The following is a 21,572-nucleotide window of genomic DNA, read 5'->3' on the forward strand; positions in this document are numbered from 1 at the left end:
AATGTCCCGCCTAATTTGTGACAGGTGGCAACTCTAAGATATATTAGTACAATGTTTTTTGTTCTCACCGCTGGTCTGGTGGCTAGCGCGTGCATGTGTGTTTGGTACACAGTTTCGGATTCGATTTCCAGTGGAACAGTCTAAATTTGTACGCATTACGATTGTTCGGTTTCCACCTTAAACTGTAAGTCCAAGCTGGTACTGAAAAAGGGACGCTGAATTCCAATCAACTAACTGTAAAGTTTTGAGCGATGTGGCCGGGCAAGTTTTTCCTGAATAAATCTTTGTGACTGTGTATTGATTTTACATGCTACACATTCGATTAAGTGTTGTAGATTAAGAAAAGCGTAGAGGTAACTACCTACCGTGCTCTAATTGGTGTGGTGTCACTAGATTAGTGCAGTTGCTACCCGGAATTCGAGTTGGTAACTTGGATCAGTATTCCGGGGCAAGCACCTCTAACAAGAATCGACGCCGGGACCATACGTCCGGAAAGTTCGAACGTTAGTCATTTGGGTGGCACGCGTGAGGCATTTGTGCAGTATAAAACAAACAGTCATCAGGTGCAATGTCTATAAAAGCTTTACGCTATACGTAAAAGGGTATCCCAAAGTAAATCGATCAAATAGTTGTTGCATCGCTGCGACCAGTTGAAATCAAGGAAAGATTTTACAGACATTTTGTATATCGATTAATCAGTGTGAAAAGAATTAATATAAATAACATTCAATTTTAATATATTAGCTTCTAAGACCCACACACATACTAATTTTTCGTGCTACTTTAAGGTATGACAACCTGTTAGTTTCGGTAGTGCTAGAAATGCAGATAAGGGCATACAGATCCTTGGTAAAAATGATCTGTGGTTCTTTGCGATACCCAGTGTCACACATACATAAACTTGTTTAGTGTGCCCACATTACAAATTTTTGTTCCACACGAGACTATTAATGTATAAAAACAAAATACACTTGTATTGGATCGATGCATAAGTTCGTGTGGTTTTGAGTTGGAACAATGCGGCGTGAAGCGATTGTTTATCGTTATTCTGTTGTTTTACCGTAGTTTGGAGTTTGTGTGTTGTGTAACACAGGTTTTTTTGATTGTAAACGTATTATTGTATATACTTCAGACAAACTAATATGGAAGGTGCAGTTGAGGAAAGTGATTATTTCCGTCACATTTTACTCTTCAACCCTCCCCTGATCGTGCCCCCTCAGATTTTCATCTCTTCCGCTCTCTCTTTAACCACATTCAGAAGCAAGCTGATAAAGCTTCTCTTGACCAATAGCTAACAGATTTCTTCCAGTCCAAACCAAAACAGTTCTACAGACGAGGCATTGAACTGCTACCTGAACGTGGGCAGAAGGTCATAGATAGTGGAGGTGAATACATCACTGAGTGATTGTGAGTTAATGTGAGTGACAGTAAAATGTACGCAGTGTATTGTTACACTGATAGAATATTTTAATGTTATGTCTGTGTTGTATTTGGATTTGGATTAACAGAACAGCAGAATAAAAATAAAATATAAAAACCGCACGAACTTATGCATCGACCCAATATATTTATTCGTAACAGGTTCATTTAAGCTTTCGCAGTTGTCCTCTTAATATATTCGAGCATTATACACTACAGCACGAGACTCGTTTGGAATGTATTGAAAGAGAGATTTCGAATTCAAAAGTTAATATGTTAGAAATGCAGTTTTAGCAATATATATATTAAAAAAAAAAAAAAAAAAAAAAAAACCTCGAGTGTAATTGAGGGTAGGTTGGCGGCTACAATTTGACTCTTGAATCTATTGAAAGACAGTAGCTAAAGATTCATGCAGTGTTCTTGGGTTCGAATTTGGTTGCGGGCACAAAATTTTCGGTTCGGACAAAATTTTCGGTTCGGACAAAATTACCTTAGAGACATCATGGAATTTTGAAGAAAGAGAAGTCGAATTCCGATATAGAACTCTAGAAGTATGTCCATGTGAGCAGACTGTGCCGACCACACATCATTCAACAACCTTCCGGCTATTGAAAGCTCTTCTTACTAATGTCCAGAAAACTTACTTACTAATGTTTTAACTTGTAACAGTGCGCAGAGATCTCAGTTAATGAGTGTCTTGTTGCTCCGTTGAAGGTTACAAGGATCAGGGTAGCTCACTGATAGAATGATCACCCATGAATGATGTGAAGGGTTCCTGGTTTAATCCTAGGCTGTGCAAATTTGTGGTGGGAAACATTGTGTCCGTGGGTTTTCTCGGGTCTCTTCGTTTCCCCCCACTTTCTCATTCCACCAATTCTTTGTAATTGACGTTCCTTAGCCACACGTTCCCCTTAACCCAAAGGACATGAACGTAGGACGTTCAGTTAGAGATTCCATTTATTATTATTATTATTATTATTATTATTATTATTATTATATTTCGTAGAAGGTTATAGCGCAAATAGCCGAAATGATAAGCTAAATTTGTAAAAGCGCCTATGTACTGTTTAAAGGTTGGCAAAATCTTCTTTTTTTTTTTTTTTTGAAGTCAAAAAATATATTGAGCTGTCTTGTGATACCTAAACTAACATGTTACTACGTTCCAGCTTCTATGCATAGAAATATCCTGTAATGAATATCACAACTAAGGTGAAATATTATATCACATAAAGTACTCATAATTAGTGATCTAAAATTTGAGGAAATTTTGAACCTGTTAGTAAAAATCAGTTTTTTCCGGTTTCTTTCCGGAAAAATTGGGAAAATATCAAAAATCTTTTTATTAGCTTAATTTTACTAGTAATGGAAACTTTCTTTTTTTCAAACGCGTAAAAAAATATAAGTTGAGAAATTTCAATATTGCGAATTTAAAAAAGAAGCATTCGAAAAAATAAAACTGTTGTAATTATTCTTGAAAATTAATAGTCTCCACTCATTTCCATTATGTCCTTTTTAGTCGTTTATTCGTGGTTGTGCATTAATTACGGAACTTCTACAGTTGCATACATATCTACCATCATGAAGCGTTTCTGTTGCAACAAATAGGGCTCTTGAATGATAACTGTGTTCTTAATGTGCTCCTTGATCTGGTGAAATTTTGTTAATTTTAACCAAATACTTCTTAAAAGAGAGAGCAGTACGCAAATTTCACTAATACTTATGTACTAGAACAGTGCTATTCAATCTTTTCTTCTTGCGTACCCCTAGACATAGTTTGCCATTCAGTTGTGTATTCCTGAAGCTGTATAAAAGAAATTAAATCGAAATTAAACTTAATACACATGTTCTGTTGATTGGGGACAAATAGAGACCCAACTCAAGGACAATCAGTGTGCCAATCAAAAGATATTTACAGGGGGATAAAGTGCACATTCGAAAAAAAAAAAAAAAAGAAAAGAAAAGAAAAGAAAGAAATTTCAAAACATATGGGAGACATCCAGTTCAACTGAGGAGGATTTTTCCTTCTTCCTCCCTGATAATTCGCACACTGAGAACAATGTTAAAAATTCAAAAACTAAAACTAACTTTAGAACTAACCTGTTAATGAGATGACTGAGCTTTGTTTCCGAGATGCTGAGCAGAGAAACCGTGTTCACAGAAATATGTTGATGGAAATGGAAAAACCTGGGAAATAGCACTGTCACTAATTTCATTGTACTCTTTTCGAGCCTAAATACAAAAGTTACAAATTGAGAAGTTGTCGAATTCCATTTGCACTGAACTGTCAACAGACATTTCCAGCAGACCCGCAGAAGCAGCATTACGTACCCTCAGAAACCTCTTTGCGTACCCCTGGTTGAATAGCACTGCACTAGAACATATAACTACTATTATTTAATATTCTAATATAGACTTTTATATAAACTTTAAAATTTTGTATGAAAACAAATACCTTTGTTCTAGTGCGACAAATTATATGTATAAAAATGAAAGTGACTATAATTGTAACTTAACAACTCTTGAACCACCAGACCGATCTCGATAAAATTTTGAACATAGATGAGGTTCGGGCCTGGGATGGTTTTTATTATTTCACTTTGAAGGTTCTACTATTATTTAATATTCTAATAACTACTATTATTTAATATTCTAATATAGACTTTTATATAAACTTTAAAATTTTGTATGAAAACAAATACCTTTGTTCTAGTGCGACAAATTATATGTATAAAAATGAAAGTGACTATAATTGTAACTTAACAACTCTTGAACCACCAGACCGATCTCGATAAAATTTTGAACATAGATGAGGTTCGGGCCTGGGATGGTTTTTATTATTTCACTTTGAAGGTTCAACTTGGAAGAAGGAAGGAGGGGGATAAATATCGTAAATCACCGATATTAGTGTTGAATCCAAATCGGTTTTTGGGGTCGCTGAGATGAACAATGACACTTTCGATGCCGTTTAAATCCAAATTCATTTCTGCAAATTCGGGAGGAGGAGATATATAAAAATGATGGAAATTGATCGATATTAATGTCGAATCTATAGTTTTCAGGGTCGCTGAGATGAACAGTGACATTTTCGATGCCGTTTAAATCAAAATTCAGCCCCCATTAGTACTCCTAAAAGGGGAGGGTGACATGTAAAAGTAATTGAAAATGACCGCTACTAGTGTGGAAGTCATAGTTTTTGGGGTCCCTGAATTCATTGGTAACAATTTTGGTGTCCTTTATGTCCAAAACGAAACGTATTCTCCCCGTGTAAAGAACGGGCATTCTGCTATTCTGTAATAATAACGAACGGAAGTTTTGCATGTTAAATTCTTCAGTATATCTATCGCGGTTCAAATTTATGCACTTATGTGGTGTATGTGTGTATGTGTACATAAGATCATCTCTCTTCTTGAGTTATCCGAAAAATATACAAATAATAAAGGGGAATTTTTACCAGAAATCAGAAAACGAAAAAGTAAAATTAAAAGCTGTTGCTTTAAGTATTTTTTTCTGCTAGGGAATTACATTGTATATATACTGCAGAATACGCTGTATATATACGTTACAGTAAATAAGATAGCATCAGGCGAATAAATAGTTTTTAAATTATATTTTCAGGTTTTTGCCAATATTTCCGAACAAAAGATTTTTTTCTAATATATTCAGAAGTTCCGGAAAGTTTACACAGCATAAGGAAGACACGTATCTCCACAAAATATACAGGGTGTTAATGAACTACACCGACAGACTGTAAGGAGGTGATTCCTCACATCAAAATAAGAGAAAAAGTTCATATGGACTTGTGGGGAAAAGTGCATAGTTTCAGAGCTAGGGCTGTCCAAAATCGTGAAGAAGCCAAATTTCAAGACGCCCTATTTCGAATTTGAGAAACTATGGATGGTGGTCCTTATCAGCGTAAAGGAAGACATGTATACACAATCCAAAAGTGCATATTTCATCAATTGTCAATAGGTGTAAAGGGTATTCTCTACAGGGTGTAATTCTCAGATATGTTTTCAATAGAGTTTTCAGATATACCCTGATTTCAAGCAGGGTCCAAAGTAGGCAGAAGGTAAATCTTGACAACAATGGACGTCCAATGCTTCGGAGGGAAGTCGGAAGTGTTACGAACCGCCAGCTCCATGTTTCTTTGGGTTCGGAATAACGTGTAATGGTATGTATTTCATCACGGTATATTTCACGTTTTCTTCACTAATAAGCGTGAAGGAAAACATCGCAGCATGCGTTTTCCGAGTACGAGAGACCGTGCTGCTGACGATTCTTAACACTTCCGACATCGCGCCAAAAGATTCCGTGTTCACTGCTATCAAGATTTATTGTTTGCCTACTTTTGACCAATCATAAAGTCAGATCATATCTCAATATTCGGTTGATCGCACGTCTTAGAATTTCACCCTGCAGGGAATAGTCTGTACACCCATTGAACATTCATGAGATATGCATTTTTGGATTGCGTATGCATGACTCCCTTTACGCTGATATGGACCACCATCCACAGTCTCGAAATAGGGCCTCTTGAAATTTGGCTTTTTTGCGATTTTAGACAACCCTAGCGCTGAAACTATGCACTTTTCGCCATAGACCCATATGAACTTTTTACCTTATTTTTATGTGAGGAATCACCTCTTAAAGTTTTCTGGTATAGTTCATTAACACCCTGTACATTTGATTCAACACTAACTAAAATGATTTTGGCTCCGTTGTTTTAACACTTCCGTGCCATAAAGCGGGAACTTCATAAGATTGCTTAAGATGATTTGAATGCATCTATATTAATTAATCTAACTAGGATTATATTTTTGTATCTTTTGTAGCCATAACTCCATTCTTTCACGGTGCTAACTTTAAAGGAGTGGTGCACATATATTTGTTGCCACAAAATTTCCTTATTCTAATACAAGAAACATAAGCGCTCAATGATCCTAACCGTAGACTAGTAACTATAAAATAGTTTTCATTTTAAAAACATAATGTAGTAAAATATTCGAGAATTTCAATTTTCCCCAAATTTTCCGTTTTTTTTTTTCAAGCTCTGGGATAAACTCGGGATCAATGTGCTTTTACCCAAAATTTCCGATTTTTCTCAGCCTTCATAACACCACTCATAATACGCATATTGATGCGGTCAATTTTCAGTAGTACTTATTTTGCAGGTAAAAGCACAAAAAATATACAAATTACTGTATTATGTTTCTTCATGTAAACGTCATATATTAGACACTGACGCTTTTATAAGGTGAGTAGTAATTCTAATTGTTTGCAGTGCGCTCTGTTGTCAAGTTCTAACAAAACGTATGTTTTCATTCATTGTTTAGTAGTTTGTTTTTCAAGAATAAAAAATCAAATGGTATGGATTAATATTTTTCTTTCTTTCAACAGAAAAAACAGAAGTCAAGGCTGTACGAAAATATCCAAGTTATGAAACGAAAGGCAATTTTAATTAATTCAGATATAGAGGCGTTCCATAAGATGGTGAAAGTTTTAAGAGGTAAGTGATTCCCCTAAATATTTGATATCAATAGTAAAATCTATGCTTTTTGTTTGTGATGGATATCAGATCTTCATAAAGTATGTTGTTGTTTTAATACTTTTAGAGGAGTTGATAAAAAGCTCCTACTGTCAGTGGCGGATTAAAGCTTCGTCGGCGCCCTAGGCACAAATTTAATGTGTGCCCTTCTCAAAAGAAAAATAGTATTTGCACTATTTTAAGGCTAATATAAAATTAGTGACTTAACAGCAGTCTCAAAAATGACCGACTGAATTTTCTTTTGCTTTTTTTTATTATTATTATTATTATTATTAAAGACTGATATTGTACAGGCAATGCGACTATGCGAATTTCAAACAGTCATCTTTGTCGCCTGGCCATTGGTTTCGCAAGGGTGGTGAGAGAACGACGGTTTATTTACAAAAACAAACCAGCAAGGTTGTGTGGGCGGCTTGCATTATTATCATTGTAAGCGATAAAAGTCACGGCACCGGTTAAAAAACAAAGTGGTTGATGCCTCAATCCGAATCTGGAGGAGGCAGAGCAGACGAAACATTTCTCGAAAACACATAAATACGATACACTAAGGTTTCTTTCGTATGAAGCAAAAGTGTTGCAAACCATTGATTTTAAACATTGGTTTTAAAGGTTTAAATTGTTACTCTGTACGTAAGACATTTTTTTATATTCTGGAGAAAAGATTTGCCGCCTAGTAGGCCTATTTGGTAATCCGCCACTGCCTACTGTGCTTTTAAAGGACTTAAATTTCAGAAAAAAATAGCTATACTACTACTTGTAGTGTGGAGGTATTCACTTAAGGCGTTGATTTTTTTTTTGTTGGTAAATTTAACTTATTTTTGCGTACTTTCAAAGAATAGGGGATAATTGTAAATATGAATTGAAGTATAAAATTCACTAAAACTACATTGCACCACGTAATATGCCATACATAAGAACCTTTTTCTTTCTTATCTCTCTGTTCAAACCAGAAGTAGCCGAAGTAAACTATTTCCGGTTTTAACGTTGGTCGCTATAAATTAAAAACGGTAATAGATACCGTCAAACGGATTTTTGGAATCTCTTTACCATTCTAAGCATAGGAACCATCTTCTTTGTTAGCTCTCTGTTTAAACCAGAAGTGGTCGAAGTGAACCACTTCCAATTTTAACTTTAACAGCTATAAATTTAAAACGGTAATAGATACCGTGAAACGGATTTTTGGAATCGGTTTATATTGTAACCATAGGAACTATCTTCCTTCTTAGCTCTCAAGTCAAACCAAAAATGGACGAAATGATCCATTTCATGTTTAACGTTGATCTCCATAGTGTGAAAACGGTAATAGATAGCGAGGGTCTGTTTTCTGCAATGAATTAAGTGTTCACAGAATATATTCATTCTCCATTCTAATCTCTCTACTAAAACTGCAAGTGGTAGAAATATACTACCACTTCCGGTTTCAGCAGGGGCGGCGATTCGGGGGTGCAAGAGGGAGCAGTTGCCCCCCACTTTTTGAAGTGACCCCTTAATGTATATAGTTTCATTTGGAAATATAAAGTTTTTGTATGTATTACTGGCTCGAAGAAAAATTGGTGCCATATAATATTTGCCATTGCCATATAATATCGTATTAGTTATTTATCTTCCCGTGGAGTTAAGAAAGCTACAGAAATTGCATTTTAATTGCAATTCAAATCAATTAATATTGCAATTGCGTATTTCCTTAAATGTCATAGTATTTAACTTGTAAATCTTTGTAGTATTTAGTGTCTTTCATTTTCTAGAATAGTAACATATATTTAATGGCATGTGTGGAATTAAAAATATAAGTTGTTCAGTTCCCTAGTTTCAATGTAACTTCTACAAAACAAGCCTCATTATTCATTACTATGATTATTGTTATCCTTTCTATTTATTTGTTTTGTAAATTTGTTATTAAATAATCTGATTACACAATTTCCCAGATAAAATTTTAAGATGTTCATGAGCAAGCAATCGAATCCCTTCTTACACCTTCGTTTTTTAAGAGTACAAAGGGCTAGTACCTACTTGCGTTGCTCTTGTTAATTTACTTAATAAAATGTGAAATACGATATACAATATTTTAACTGAAAAAGATAGGATCCTATTAGTCATACAGCCTTTCGTCAAACAAAGTGTTCGAAACGACCAGGAAAACTAACACTGATATACAAATATTCAGATAATGTCTTGCCCCCCCCCCATTTTTAAAGTCCAAACGCCGCCACTGGGTTTCAGTATTGAGAAAATATTACGTTATGCAAACCAAACTCCTTTACGTGGTGAACATGTGACACTGCTACCTGTTTTAAAATATTTTAATGTATTCGGACCAGTACTGTATAAAAATAAAGCTATTGACGTATACGAAGGTTAATATTTGTTATCATGCTTTCGTTTATTTCGTTAAGTAGTTATTAATATTAAACTGTTTACATATACATTTCTCTTTTTCATTCTATTTTCAGCTGATCATCCATACAATGACCAATATACGAATGTAGGTTTGGTGATAAGCCCTACTATTGAAAGCACTTATCTTGAAGGAACAAGCATTAAACTAGTGGTGCATTCCAGAGAACATGAAAACCCAGTTACCTTCACATGTGATGGTAAGATTGTGTGATTAAAATGTAAAACGATATGAGATATGTGGTCTTGTTCAGCAATATATATAAACTACTTAGTTGGGGAAAAACAGTAAGAAATGGCAAACTTATTAGAATCACGCCAATTCGACTTAAGATTGTAATATTAGTACTTTCTCAGGGTCATGCTAGTGGAACTTACAAGATTGTAATGATATTGCGCTCTTAGGATCACGCTAGTGTACCTTCAGAATTGTAGTATTGATACGTTCTTAGGATCACGGTAGTGGAACTTACAAGACTGTAATGATATTGCGCTCTTAGGATCACGCTAGTGTATCTTCAGAAGTGTAGTATTGATACGTTCTTAGGATCACGCTAGTGGAACTTACAAGATGGTAATGTTAGTACGGTCGTCAGTTACTCCAAATAATAACTCTTGAACAGAAGCGAATTTTTAAATTCGAACGAATTTCGAGTGATTATCTCGAAGAAATTCGTTAATGGACTTAAATCCGTTAAGATCTTAACGGGTAATTGTGACTTACGTCCTTCCGTTTCCCCAGACAACTCTCTTCAACGAAAGCTAATTTTGTAATAGATACCTAGGATCATTATCTCGTGCGAGTTCTGTTCATGGAGTCAGTTCTGTAACTCCTTCATGGGTAACGGTGACTTCAACGGATAACTATAATCCTGTAGCGGTTGACATCTACCGAATGACGTTGAAACTTCCAGTACGTAATCTTTTTTACTCTTTACCAGAGTTTATTAATTTTTATCATTTTTTAAATCCGCATACATTAGATTCATATCCTGCTACAAGGACGATTCCTGCGGTCATTAGTGTCGCATCGAGAATCCAGTTTGCTTTAAGAATATTATACCTGGTGCATAAACAGTTTTTTCCTCCTATAATTTCACAGAATATGAAGTAAGCGGGTCATACCTAAATAATCGATCGATTTTAAGAGCTCAAGCGAAATGCGATGACCTCTAGGTTGCTTTCTGCATTTCGTTGTAAGATTTTAGCTGGTTACACCTTCAAGGCTCTGGCTGGACGGATGGCTCTGATGACATTCTCAGATAATTTTTCATGGGAACTCTTAACGGTGGTAGCTCTACATGGAACGAGTCAAATGAGGATACGGACAGCTGGGAACCTCTGGGTTACTTGAATCTTCGCACTTTTATATCTTGGTCTCTCTACTGTCGTTATGAACTTTGCGGTTGTTTTCCTTGATACTTCTACCGTGGACCTTGAGCCTTTCGTCTCTTTGTCGGTCTCTCTCTCTCTCTCGCTATATTTCGCTCTCTCGACATCGTGTACTGTGCTATGAGGAAGACACGACGCATACACCTGTGTCAGGAATGCGGTAAAAAAAGCTTCTGTTTATTTTCATTCATTACCTGGCTTGTCAGGAAATATCTACAAATCCAATGGATTCTTTATTGTCTTGCATTCGTGGTAAGAAGCTGGTCCAGAACGATATGTGGTATGATCCACCTTCCTTTAAAAAAGAATCTGTGGTGACGAACTTCAAGATGAGCACCATGATGGTATTATCAGGGTTGGCAAAAACCATGGTTTTTATTGAAAAAACCAAAAGAAAAAGTTTTTTTTTTTTGGTTTAAACCAGGTTTTTTTGGTTTAAATAATTTGCTCTATGTAGTCATATCATATATGGACAGAAATAATTGTTTCGCCTTGATGTTATTATGCAACAACTGGGTTATGCTGGAAAGGGTCACATAAGCTTAAATAGGAATAAAAACCGCTTCTCGAGTTACATCCGAGAGAAATTGTCCTCCATTTGAACTCGGAACCAGGACTAATTGGCCAAAAATGCGATACGTCTGCCGACTCACTCACGAAGAAATCCTGATAAAAAAAAAAAATAATACGTTGTACTGATCTTTACATGCTTCTTAATATAATTGTCAAGAGTCATTTCAGAAGGACAAAAAGATAAACAGTTGCACAAGTGAAACCATTATACAGAATTACATATGGACAATTTCAAAGTAATACAGAGTACACAATAACTAATTTAGTTCAAGTTAGTTAACAACGACTTTTATTAGTCCAAGTTAAACGACTTAATTTGCATATCAGTAAGAAAAGTGAATAAAGATACGAATTATTTGAGCCCACTCTGGCTCAGACTCATTTATACATAAATAGATACTTCTCATTTCACTAAATGCCTCTCGTGGGTTTGTATGACCCCCCCCCCCACACACACACACACAAAAAAAAAAAGTACGGCATTTCGATGTATTTTATCAATAATAAGCATTATTGAAACGAAACAATATTTAGAATTTTTCTTTGATTGCATTTACCTAACAATAATAAGAAACTACAAAAAAAAAAAAAAAAAAAAAAAAAAATCACAAAACAAACATTCATAAACTTATTTAAATAAAAAAAAAGTTGCTTTTGTAGTATAATCTTTTTGAGTAATGAATGGGGAATTTAGGTCTGAATATAATACGAATAATATACGGGAGTGAAACGTGATAACCTACAAATGTGTGTTCATCAAGATTTTACAAACACTTTTACGAACTTTTTTTTTTTGGTTTAAACCAGTTTTTTTTTTTTTTTTTTTTTTTAAAACAGCTGGTTTAAACCAGCCAACCCTGGGTATTATACAGTAGTAAATTTCCATTGTTCCTATCCAAGATATGATTTCACTCTGTCCACCCATTCCCAATTTACAAGGGTCTATTACAGATCTTCACCTCATTATGTATTATAAACACATTCAAAACTTGAGGTCACTTGGGGCACCATTTAACAATATTCAGTGAAGCTAATTTTTTCTTATCTTGATCTGATATGGAATCATTTTAGGGGGTGAAACTCAAAAAGTCTCTGAGGTCGAAAATTACGAGGGTCATTCAGAAGGTAATGTCTCCAGGGTGATATCTTTATTAGTGTTTGACAGATAGCACCGATACAGGTATAAGTGGAAAGCTTCCAGTGTCAGCTACAAATCGTGGCATCATTTTTCAACATAGTCCTCATTACTATGCCAACGCGAAACAAGTTTTTTTTTTTTTTTTTTTTTTTATGCCGTCGGCGAAGAGTTGTGGTGGGTACCGAACTGCTGCTATCACCTCCGCGTCACAACTGTAGCGTTGACACTTGAGGTTGATCCTTAAGTTTGGGGAAGAGCCAATATCCTGACTATAGGCAAGATGAAGTAGAATGTCAACAGCACTTTGCCAGCAACTGGGACTTTGAATTTTTTTTGGCTGAGGAGAGGACGTGTGTTGGTACTTCATCGACTGACGCCTAGTTTCCGGATCGTAATGCTGTATCCACAACTCGTTGCCGGCGATGAATGTTGCTGGGCGCACAACTTTCCGCAGTTGGAAATTCAATGACAGTTCGCTGTTTCAACCAAACGCGACCACTGGATGTCATGGAGTGCTGCATTACTCTGGAACGAGAAGAGATAGGAAGATGAAACAACTGACGTTCTGTAGCTTAAATATCAGTGCATTAACGATAAACAGTTCAGAATGTTTGCAGTACTATTGACCAAGAAGTGGGCTTGGAGGCATTACTTTCTGAATGACCCTCGTAGATATTACTTAAATATTTTAATGGTACAGTTTTACTCAAATCAATGGCATCGTTAAATAAGTGGACTATAGAAAATTTCAAATGATGAAAAAATAAAGGATATGATATTTTCCTGATTTTTCTTATTGTTATTTACTTGTATATTTTCAGTGGATTCAACGGTGGAATTGGTGGTGGAGCACGTTGTATGTGAGTTGGAAGGCGATATCAAGGGCGACGTATCAGATTATGTATTGAAAGTGTCGGGCATGGCTGAATATTTTAGTTTCCATTCGAGTCTCTCCGATTACGAGTACGTTCACCAGTGTATCAAGTTGGAACAAGATGTTGTCTTGACAATTTTGCATATTGATCAACTCAAACGGCCATTAGCAAGAACAGTAAGTATTTGAGATGACATATTTCCTTTTTCTGCTTCCCAATAATATGCAGAAGAACTTCATTTCGTAGTAAAAATAGCCACCGAAACCTATGATGTTTCAAGTTCTTTATCACAAAATGCAATATAGTTTGAATTACAATAGTGTATTGAATTTTCACATATATAGGGTGTTAATGAACTATACCGACAAACTGTTAAGAGGTGATTCGTTATATCAAAATAAGAGAAAAAGTTCATATGGACCTGTGGGGGAAAGTGCATAGTTTCAGAGCTAGGGTTGTCGAGAATCGCGAAAAAGCTAAATTTCAACAGGCCCTATTTCGAATTCGAGGAACTGTGGATGGTGCTCCTTATGAGCGTGAAGGTTGTGACGCATGCACAATCCAAAAATGCATATTTTATCAATGTTTAACAATGTGTACAGAGTATTCCCTGCAGGGTGTAATTTCCAGAAATGCTGTCAATTGAATTTTCAAATATACTCTTGACTTTATGATTGGTTCAAAGTAGGCAAACGATAAGACTTGACAACAGTGAACGCGGAGTTCTTTGGCGGGATGTCGGAAGTGTTAAAGACCGTCAGCAGCACGGTCTCTCGTATTCGGGTAAACGCATGCTGCGATGTTTTCTTTCACGCTTATAAGTGAAGGAAACGTGAAATTTACCGCGACGAAATACATCGCAGCACACACGTTATTGCGAACACAAAAAACCGTGGAGCAGCCGGTTCCTAACACTTCCGACTTCCCTCCAATGCATTGGGTGTCCATTGTTGTCAAGGCTTCCATCGTGCCTACCTTGGACCCACCTTGAAATCAGGGCATATCTGAAAATTCTGTTGAGAGCATATCTGAGAATTATACCCTGTAGGGAATACTCTGTACAGACATTGAACATTGATAAAATATACACTTTTGGATTGTGTATGCGTGACTCCCTTCACGCGGATAAGGACCACTATCCGCAGTTTCTCGAATTCGAAATAGGGCCTGTTGAAATTTAGCTTTTTCAATTTTGGACACCCCTAACTCTGAAACAATGCACTTTTCCCCACAGGTCCATATGAACTTTTGCTTTTATTTTGATGTGAGGAATCACCTCTTACGAGGAAGGTCCATAAACCGTGAGAGTTGAATTTTGATGAAAATTTGTGATGAGATTCAGTTCGAGTTGCTAAGTAACGTAGTAATAGTCACTCGATGCGCAAATGCTTCGTTGAGCTGCTACACCGACGCCATCTTGAAATCCAGTAGGCAATGTCCAAGAATACCCTTTTGGCACAAAAATGAAAAAGCTTTTGATAGATCTGACTTCAGTATTGTAAACCAAGGTAGAGCATCTATATACGGGAGTACTTCCAGTGCATGATCGCCATTTTGAAAAGTGCCATATTGAATCGCCGTCAAATATGATAAATGGCAAGGGGTCATGTGAGGTATCAAATATCACTGGAATTTTCTCCTGAATCCATTTCCGCAACTAAAGTTTACATATCTGTTTCCACTTCAGAGTTAAGAGCTGTCTTACCCACAGGTACATATAAAAACTGTGCGAGTTAGACTTGTGATATGAAACATGGTCGTGCGAGCACTTACAGGGTTGTAACAAATGCAGTAGTTAATGCAGTACAATAGCCACTATACCAATCAGATCTTGAGACTAGTAAGAGAAATCGTTAATTAAATTGAAATTCCTGTAGTGAAAAATTGGGTAGCAGCATGCTACAAGTTATACCTATTACAAAGTGCGATGGAATAGACTGCTGGTCGATGAAACACATGCCTAATAGTACTGACGAGCAGAGAATACCAAAGGGATTGTTCGGATAAATATTAGAAAAATGATATAAACTGGTACATATTAGTTAAACGACCAAAATGGTTCTGATTCCACTATAATCAGTAGGTCCACGTCTCCTTTAGCGTAGCAGTCATAAGTGTAGGACGTTGAACTGAATCCAACCAAAAATCTATTTTAGGCAATTTTACGTGGTCCATTATAGTGTATTAAGTTTTCTTCTCCAATCTTTAAACTTTACGCAAAGACCATCATTGTTGCAGAATATTGCGTTCTTTTTCAATACTCATACTTGACAACCTATAATTTACCGTGCATGTTACGAAGTTAAAATACTTTAATGTATTTATTGTCAGTTTGTCTAAATACAATCGATTTATTGCTGACGCATTGAACAATGAAGGGGATTTAAATTATCAGTTCACAACCTATTCTTAGAAGAAGATACACCTGGAAACTTAGAATTCACTTTTCTTGTGTCTGTTCTGCTATTAGTGATAAGAGATTGCATATACACCTGCTAAGAATAGATGGCAATAAAGATTATTACAAGATTCAATACCAAGTTTCAATCCATAAAACAAGCCTCTTTCTTGCTTTTTCTTTCAATATTAAATAATTAAATATCTGCATCTTTCCACCTTTAACGATAAAACATTTGCTTATAATAAGGGCAAGACTAGTTTTCATATCAAAACTGTGATAAATAATTAATTGTAGCAGGTGTTCACTTGTTCGGTGTGTAAGTTATATGGCAGAATTTTCATAATGAAAATGCATTCTGTTGTCTATCATCAATTTTGTGCGCCAGTCCTAAAGGACATGCTTGCATATGCATGGCAGAAATGTAGGTACGTCACAGGAGCAATAGTTGGTTCATTTACAAATGTTCTGGAGACTAATAGAAAATAGTGTCTGTGGTCGTGAAGATTGTGACGATACTGCATTTGTTAAGTGTTTGCACTGCTCCACGATGCTGTGTGCTAGTCACTTCCTTTTGGATCTCCATTATCACAACTGAAGAGCAAAAGGTTAGTAGGTTAATATTTGCTTATGTGCACCAGTTTATATTATTTTTTCTAATAACTTTTCTATTATTTTTCTATTAATTTTGTAATAACTTCAAGATATTCTTGTAAAGTCATATGTGCCGTTGCACCTAACTTATATTACAGTATTTAAATGCTATGCATAATCGCAACACACATAGACTCGTATATATAGCGCGCTTTGAAATAGGTATAATTTGTTACAATGCTGCCATTCCATTTTTCACTACAGGAATTTCAATATAATGAACGATTTATCTCACTAGTCTCAAGTACTGATTGGTATAGTGGCTATTGTAGATCAAATGACTACTACTGCATTAGTTAAAATCCTTCAAGTGCTCGCAGGACCGCATTTCATAAAACAAATTTTACTTGCACAATTTTTATATGTTCCTCTGAGCGAGAGAGCTCTTAACTCTGAAGTGAAAACAGATATGTAAACTTTGGTTACGGAAATAGATTCAGGAGAAAATTCCAGTGATATTTGATACCCCACATGACCCCTTGCCATTTATCATATTTGACGGCGATTCAATATGGCGCCTTTCAAAATGGCGATCATGCACTGGATGTACTCCCATATATAGATGCGCTACCTTGGTTTACAATACTGAAGTCAGATCTATCATAAGCTTTTTCATTTTTGTGCCAAAAGGGTATTCTCGGACATTGCCTACTGGATTTCAAGATGACGTCGGTGTAGCAGCTCAACGAAGCATTTGCGCATCGAGTGACTATTACTACGTTACTTAGCAACTCGAAGTGAATGTTATCACTAATTTTCATCAAAATTCAACTCTCACGGTTTATGGACCTTCCTCGTTAGTTTGTTGGTATAGTTCATTAACACACTGTACAAATAGGATTAAAGATTATAGCTAAATAAATGTTCATTCAATTGCTAGTGGAGACTCATAGATATTATAGATACAATTCAATAATAATACGTTAAAGGAAAAGGAAAAAAATATTGAAATTACGAAAAGGAAATTATAATTTATCAACATTTTCCTTAACTTATATTTATTAATTTTGTCTACAATTTGTTCCAGTAAAGGATTGATACGTGAGTTATTGATGTACTTCGTATTAATTAGGTAATTTTATGTACATAACTATTAGCCATTATATTATTTTTTCTTTTTACTTTTCGTCAGTATAAAATATAAAGATTTTGCATTTGGTACTACAGATTATACTAATGTACTGTTATTTTAGTTACAGGATGATAAAAATGACAATAATTTGACGATAGAGGATCTTCTGCCAAATGAACCAATTCATCCTATTAGTTACGACTCTCTGCTAATCCTATTAGGTGAGTAACTGTTTTGAAGACCAATATAGAGGGTAGTGTTCATATAAGGTTTTAATATTGATCAGTGTAGAGTAAAACGGTATGATATATATAGGGTTATTCAAAATGATCACCCGATTACAAACTTCAGAAACTCACATTTAGTAACACGCACATACATGAAAGTGATATCAAATGAAAAAGAAACTCAAAAAGTTCTAGTAATTTGGCAGAGCTGATATATTAGTTGCACAGCTCGCCGCTAGGGCGACAGTAACAAGATGGCAGCAAATGACGACGGGAAAGCTTTTTGTGTGCTAAATTTTCATAGTAACCAGCCACAAAGATTGCAACTATGTCAACCGGTATGGATAAAATGTCAGTTGCTTACAGATAATCCTCCACACAGTAGGCTGCGGTATCTGCAAATCTCTGCTCGCTTTCACCCACCGTGGATTTGTGTGGACTTCTCGTGAAAGTGACCCTAACACGCTCCACTGTTTCCGTAGTTGCCGATGTGGGGCCGGTCGATTTCTTCTTGCAGATGCACCCTCTTGCTTTAAAATCGAAGTACCATTTACGAATACTGTGCCGTTAGGGGGTTCTCCAAACTTAGTTCTAAAACTTCTTTGGACACTAATAATAGATTGGTTACTATAAAAAATTAGCACACAAAAAGCTTTCCAGTCCTCATTTGCTGCCATCTTGTGTTACTGTCGCCCTTGCGGGGAGCTGCGCAACTAATACATCGGTTTTGCCAGATACTAAAACTTTGAGTTTCTCTTTTATTTGATGTCACTTACATGAATGTATTTAGAGACATGAGTTATTTAATCTCGTAATTGGGAATATCATTTTGAATAGGCCTGTACACCGATTCTTAGCAATTTAATAGACATACCTGGAGAAAGTGCAGCTTACCAGATTAATATGGCATTGGACCATCTTTCGCCCTTAGAACAATTCGGATACGACATGGAATGGAGTTGGAGTCATATAAGTCGTGAATAGTAGCAAGTTTAATGTTACACCATTCCGCATGAAGTATATTACTAGTTCCTTGATAGAGGATTGGGGTCGGGAATTGCACTGAATTCGTGTCTTCAAGCCAGACCACTGATGTTAAGTTATGTTCAGGTCCGAGGATTGGTCGAGCCAGGGGAAATGTTTAACTTTATCCCGATATTCCTGAAAGCATGCTGCAACAGCTCCAGCTGTGTGAATGGACGTATAACATCCTGGGGTATGGCGTCATTGCCTGGAAACATCTGAATCGTAGGATACATATGGTCCCTTAAAATGCCGACATAATCATAGGCAGTGATGTGACCAGTAAGCGCCAGGTCAGGATTCACTGAAAACCAGAATATTGCAGCCTACAGTATGACGGAGCCACCGCCATGTTTCAAAGTTGGGTTGAGCCACTGCGGAACGTATACTTCTTTGGGCGTCACATATAAACATGTGGTTTCAAATAAAGTGAACGATGATTCATCCGACCGTATCACACGTTTCCAGTTAACAGTAGTCCATGTTGCAAGATCGCGGCACCGTTGGCGTCGTGCTAAAGTTTCACGATTCCTTCTTAGTGATTTCACCCGTGCAGCTCGTTCTTTTATGTCTTCGTTATGTAATTCGCGGCGAACTGTGATTGTCGACACAGGCTGTGGAGAAATGTTGCTTGAGCTCTTCCGTCACGAGCGGCGCAATCACACAACAGTTCTGAGTGACAATTCCGCTTGAATGCTCGGCGGAACTTGTCACTGGCGATTTTCTTCAAAACACTGTTCCTCGTCGCTGATAAGGGTTTGCTGAGAGTTTTGTAGGCTGTCGTTACCTTGGACACTATCTCTAGCGATACAACTAATACGCTTGCTACTTTTGTCCCATCGCGGGGGCTCAGTGGTAGAGCGTTCACCTCCGGTGCTTAGGGTCCCTGGTTCGAACCTAGCTCGCGCCGTGTGGACTTTGTGGTGGACAAACACCGTGCTCGTTGGTTTTCTCGGGGTTCTCCCGTTTCCTCCCACGTTATTCATTCCACCATTTTTCATTCATCTCTCATCATCACCGTCTCCTTTAGCCTAACCGGCGTAACCGTGAGACGTAAAACTTTAAAGATAAAAGATTTCGTCCCATCGCATTACAACGCTTACCTCTGGTGCATGGGGTCCCTGGTTCTGTCCCCGGCCAAGTAAGTTTGTGGTGGATAACATCGTGCTCATGATTTTTCTCGGGATACTCCCGTTTCCTCCCAGTTTTTCATTCCACCAATTCTTCCATCAGAGCCTAAAAGGCATAATGGTGGGACGTTAAATTTAAAGATTTGTTTACTATTGCACTACATAACCTAGCTCCAAGAATTTGCCCTCTTTGGAAATCAGAGGTCGCCTATTTTGTAGTGTGATTGCTCGGTTCATTACACACTGCTGTTCAATTGCTTCTCACGTAGTACAGAATTCGCCTTAACACGCTACCACAAACAAAGAGCTCGGCACTACGGTCGCTACCCGACTCTTGCCAACTCTACATTTGTCATGTTTCCAACTCCAGATGTTCCTTTAAATTGATAATGCTGCGTATATACTGTTTATTCACATGTATACATTTGTCTGTCATTAAGAAAATTTACTTGAAGGTTTTATAAAATTTGAAGTAAATAATATGCGTCCTATTAGTTGATCAATTATACCACAATCTAATGTGATTAAGTATACCATTATGTAATAGGGCTGTTGAGTGTCAGAGATGACCGTTTGGGATCGACAGTCACATAGTCTTAGGGTCACTATTCTCAATTGGAGATCTCGCTCAGTAATTTCAGTAAGGGATATGCTATCTCACTCACTCACTTTCGAGTTATGTGGAAAAACAAATGCAATATCTACTACTTAAAATTTCGTTTCTATATTTTTTTATACAAAAATTCCTGGATTGACTTAAACCTTCCGTCGTATTTGTCATTTAATAATAATAATAATAATAATAATAATAATAATAATAATAATAATAATAATAATAATAATAATAATAATAATAATAATAATAATAATAAGTAAATAAATCTTAGATTTATATCTAGGGAGTTAATTTTAGTAACCAGGGTGTCTATCGGTCACGAAAGTCACGAAATCAGAAAACGATCATGAAAGTCAAGAAAAAGTCACGAAATTTAGCTTTTGGGTCACGATTTTTTTATTTGTACAAATATAAGTACAGACTGAAAACTTTAGTTCTAAATAACATCAAAATTCACCACCAAAAATAAATATGGTCGGCTTTAGAAGCTACCAAATCGCTAGCAGAGCACGCTTCTTTCGCACGCATGAAAATTCGGCCTAATTCGCACCCAAAATTCCCTCTTGAGAATGTTACGAAATTTTATGATTTGGTAAAAAAATGGTCATGAAATTTCATTTTGGAATTTTAGTAGACACCCTGGTAACTGAGTCTCTGAAATATATCATACTTAAAGTAAGTAACATTATATGCTTAGTTTTCCAATGATATTGACATAGAAATTGCATGTAAACACCTGTTTTTCTTTCTTCTTAGGTGCTCCTAAGTAACACACTACTTTTTACGCTTTAAAAGCATACATTTTACAAATGCCTTTCATTGAACCATTTTAAAGTATGAGAAATAAGAACTGGTATATAAGAAATAGCAACATGGGGAGAAAGTAATATTTTTGGTGCTGAAAGAAAGCAAAATAATAGTATTTTTGAAATGTTGCATATATATGTATATTTTGTTTTATCTATGTTCGGAAAATTTGGAGATAAATGTGAAAAAATTTAAATGTAATTTATAGAGTTCATAATAAATTGAAATTAAAAATGTTCTTTGTTTTAATGTAATGAATAAAAGCTCCATGTTAAAAGTAGACAATTTTTTTATTAACCTTCGCTGGTT

The 21,572-nt window shown here is 36.1% G+C and overlaps 1 protein-coding gene across 3 annotated transcripts in view; it reads left to right on the plus strand.

Moving 5' to 3' along the window:
* Positions 1-21,572, plus strand: part of Pi3K68D (phosphatidylinositol-4-phosphate 3-kinase catalytic subunit Pi3K68D) — a 408,362-nt gene that overhangs the window by 29,909 nt on the left and 356,881 nt on the right. For all 3 annotated transcript variants that reach the window (XM_081737759.1, XM_081737760.1, XM_081737761.1), the window contains exons 4-7: positions 6,817-6,925; positions 9,415-9,558; positions 13,283-13,512; positions 17,582-17,681. In XM_081737759.1, coding sequence (XP_081593885.1) covers positions 6,817-6,925; positions 9,415-9,558; positions 13,283-13,512; positions 17,582-17,681 — 583 coding nt within the window. The remainder of the gene's footprint in view (positions 1-6,816; positions 6,926-9,414; positions 9,559-13,282; positions 13,513-17,581; positions 17,682-21,572) is intronic.

The sequence above is a fragment of the Thermobia domestica genome, chromosome 14, assembly GCF_964235325.1.
Source record: "Thermobia domestica chromosome 14, izTheDome1.hap1.1, whole genome shotgun sequence".
NCBI lineage: Eukaryota > Metazoa > Arthropoda > Insecta > Zygentoma > Lepismatidae > Thermobia > Thermobia domestica.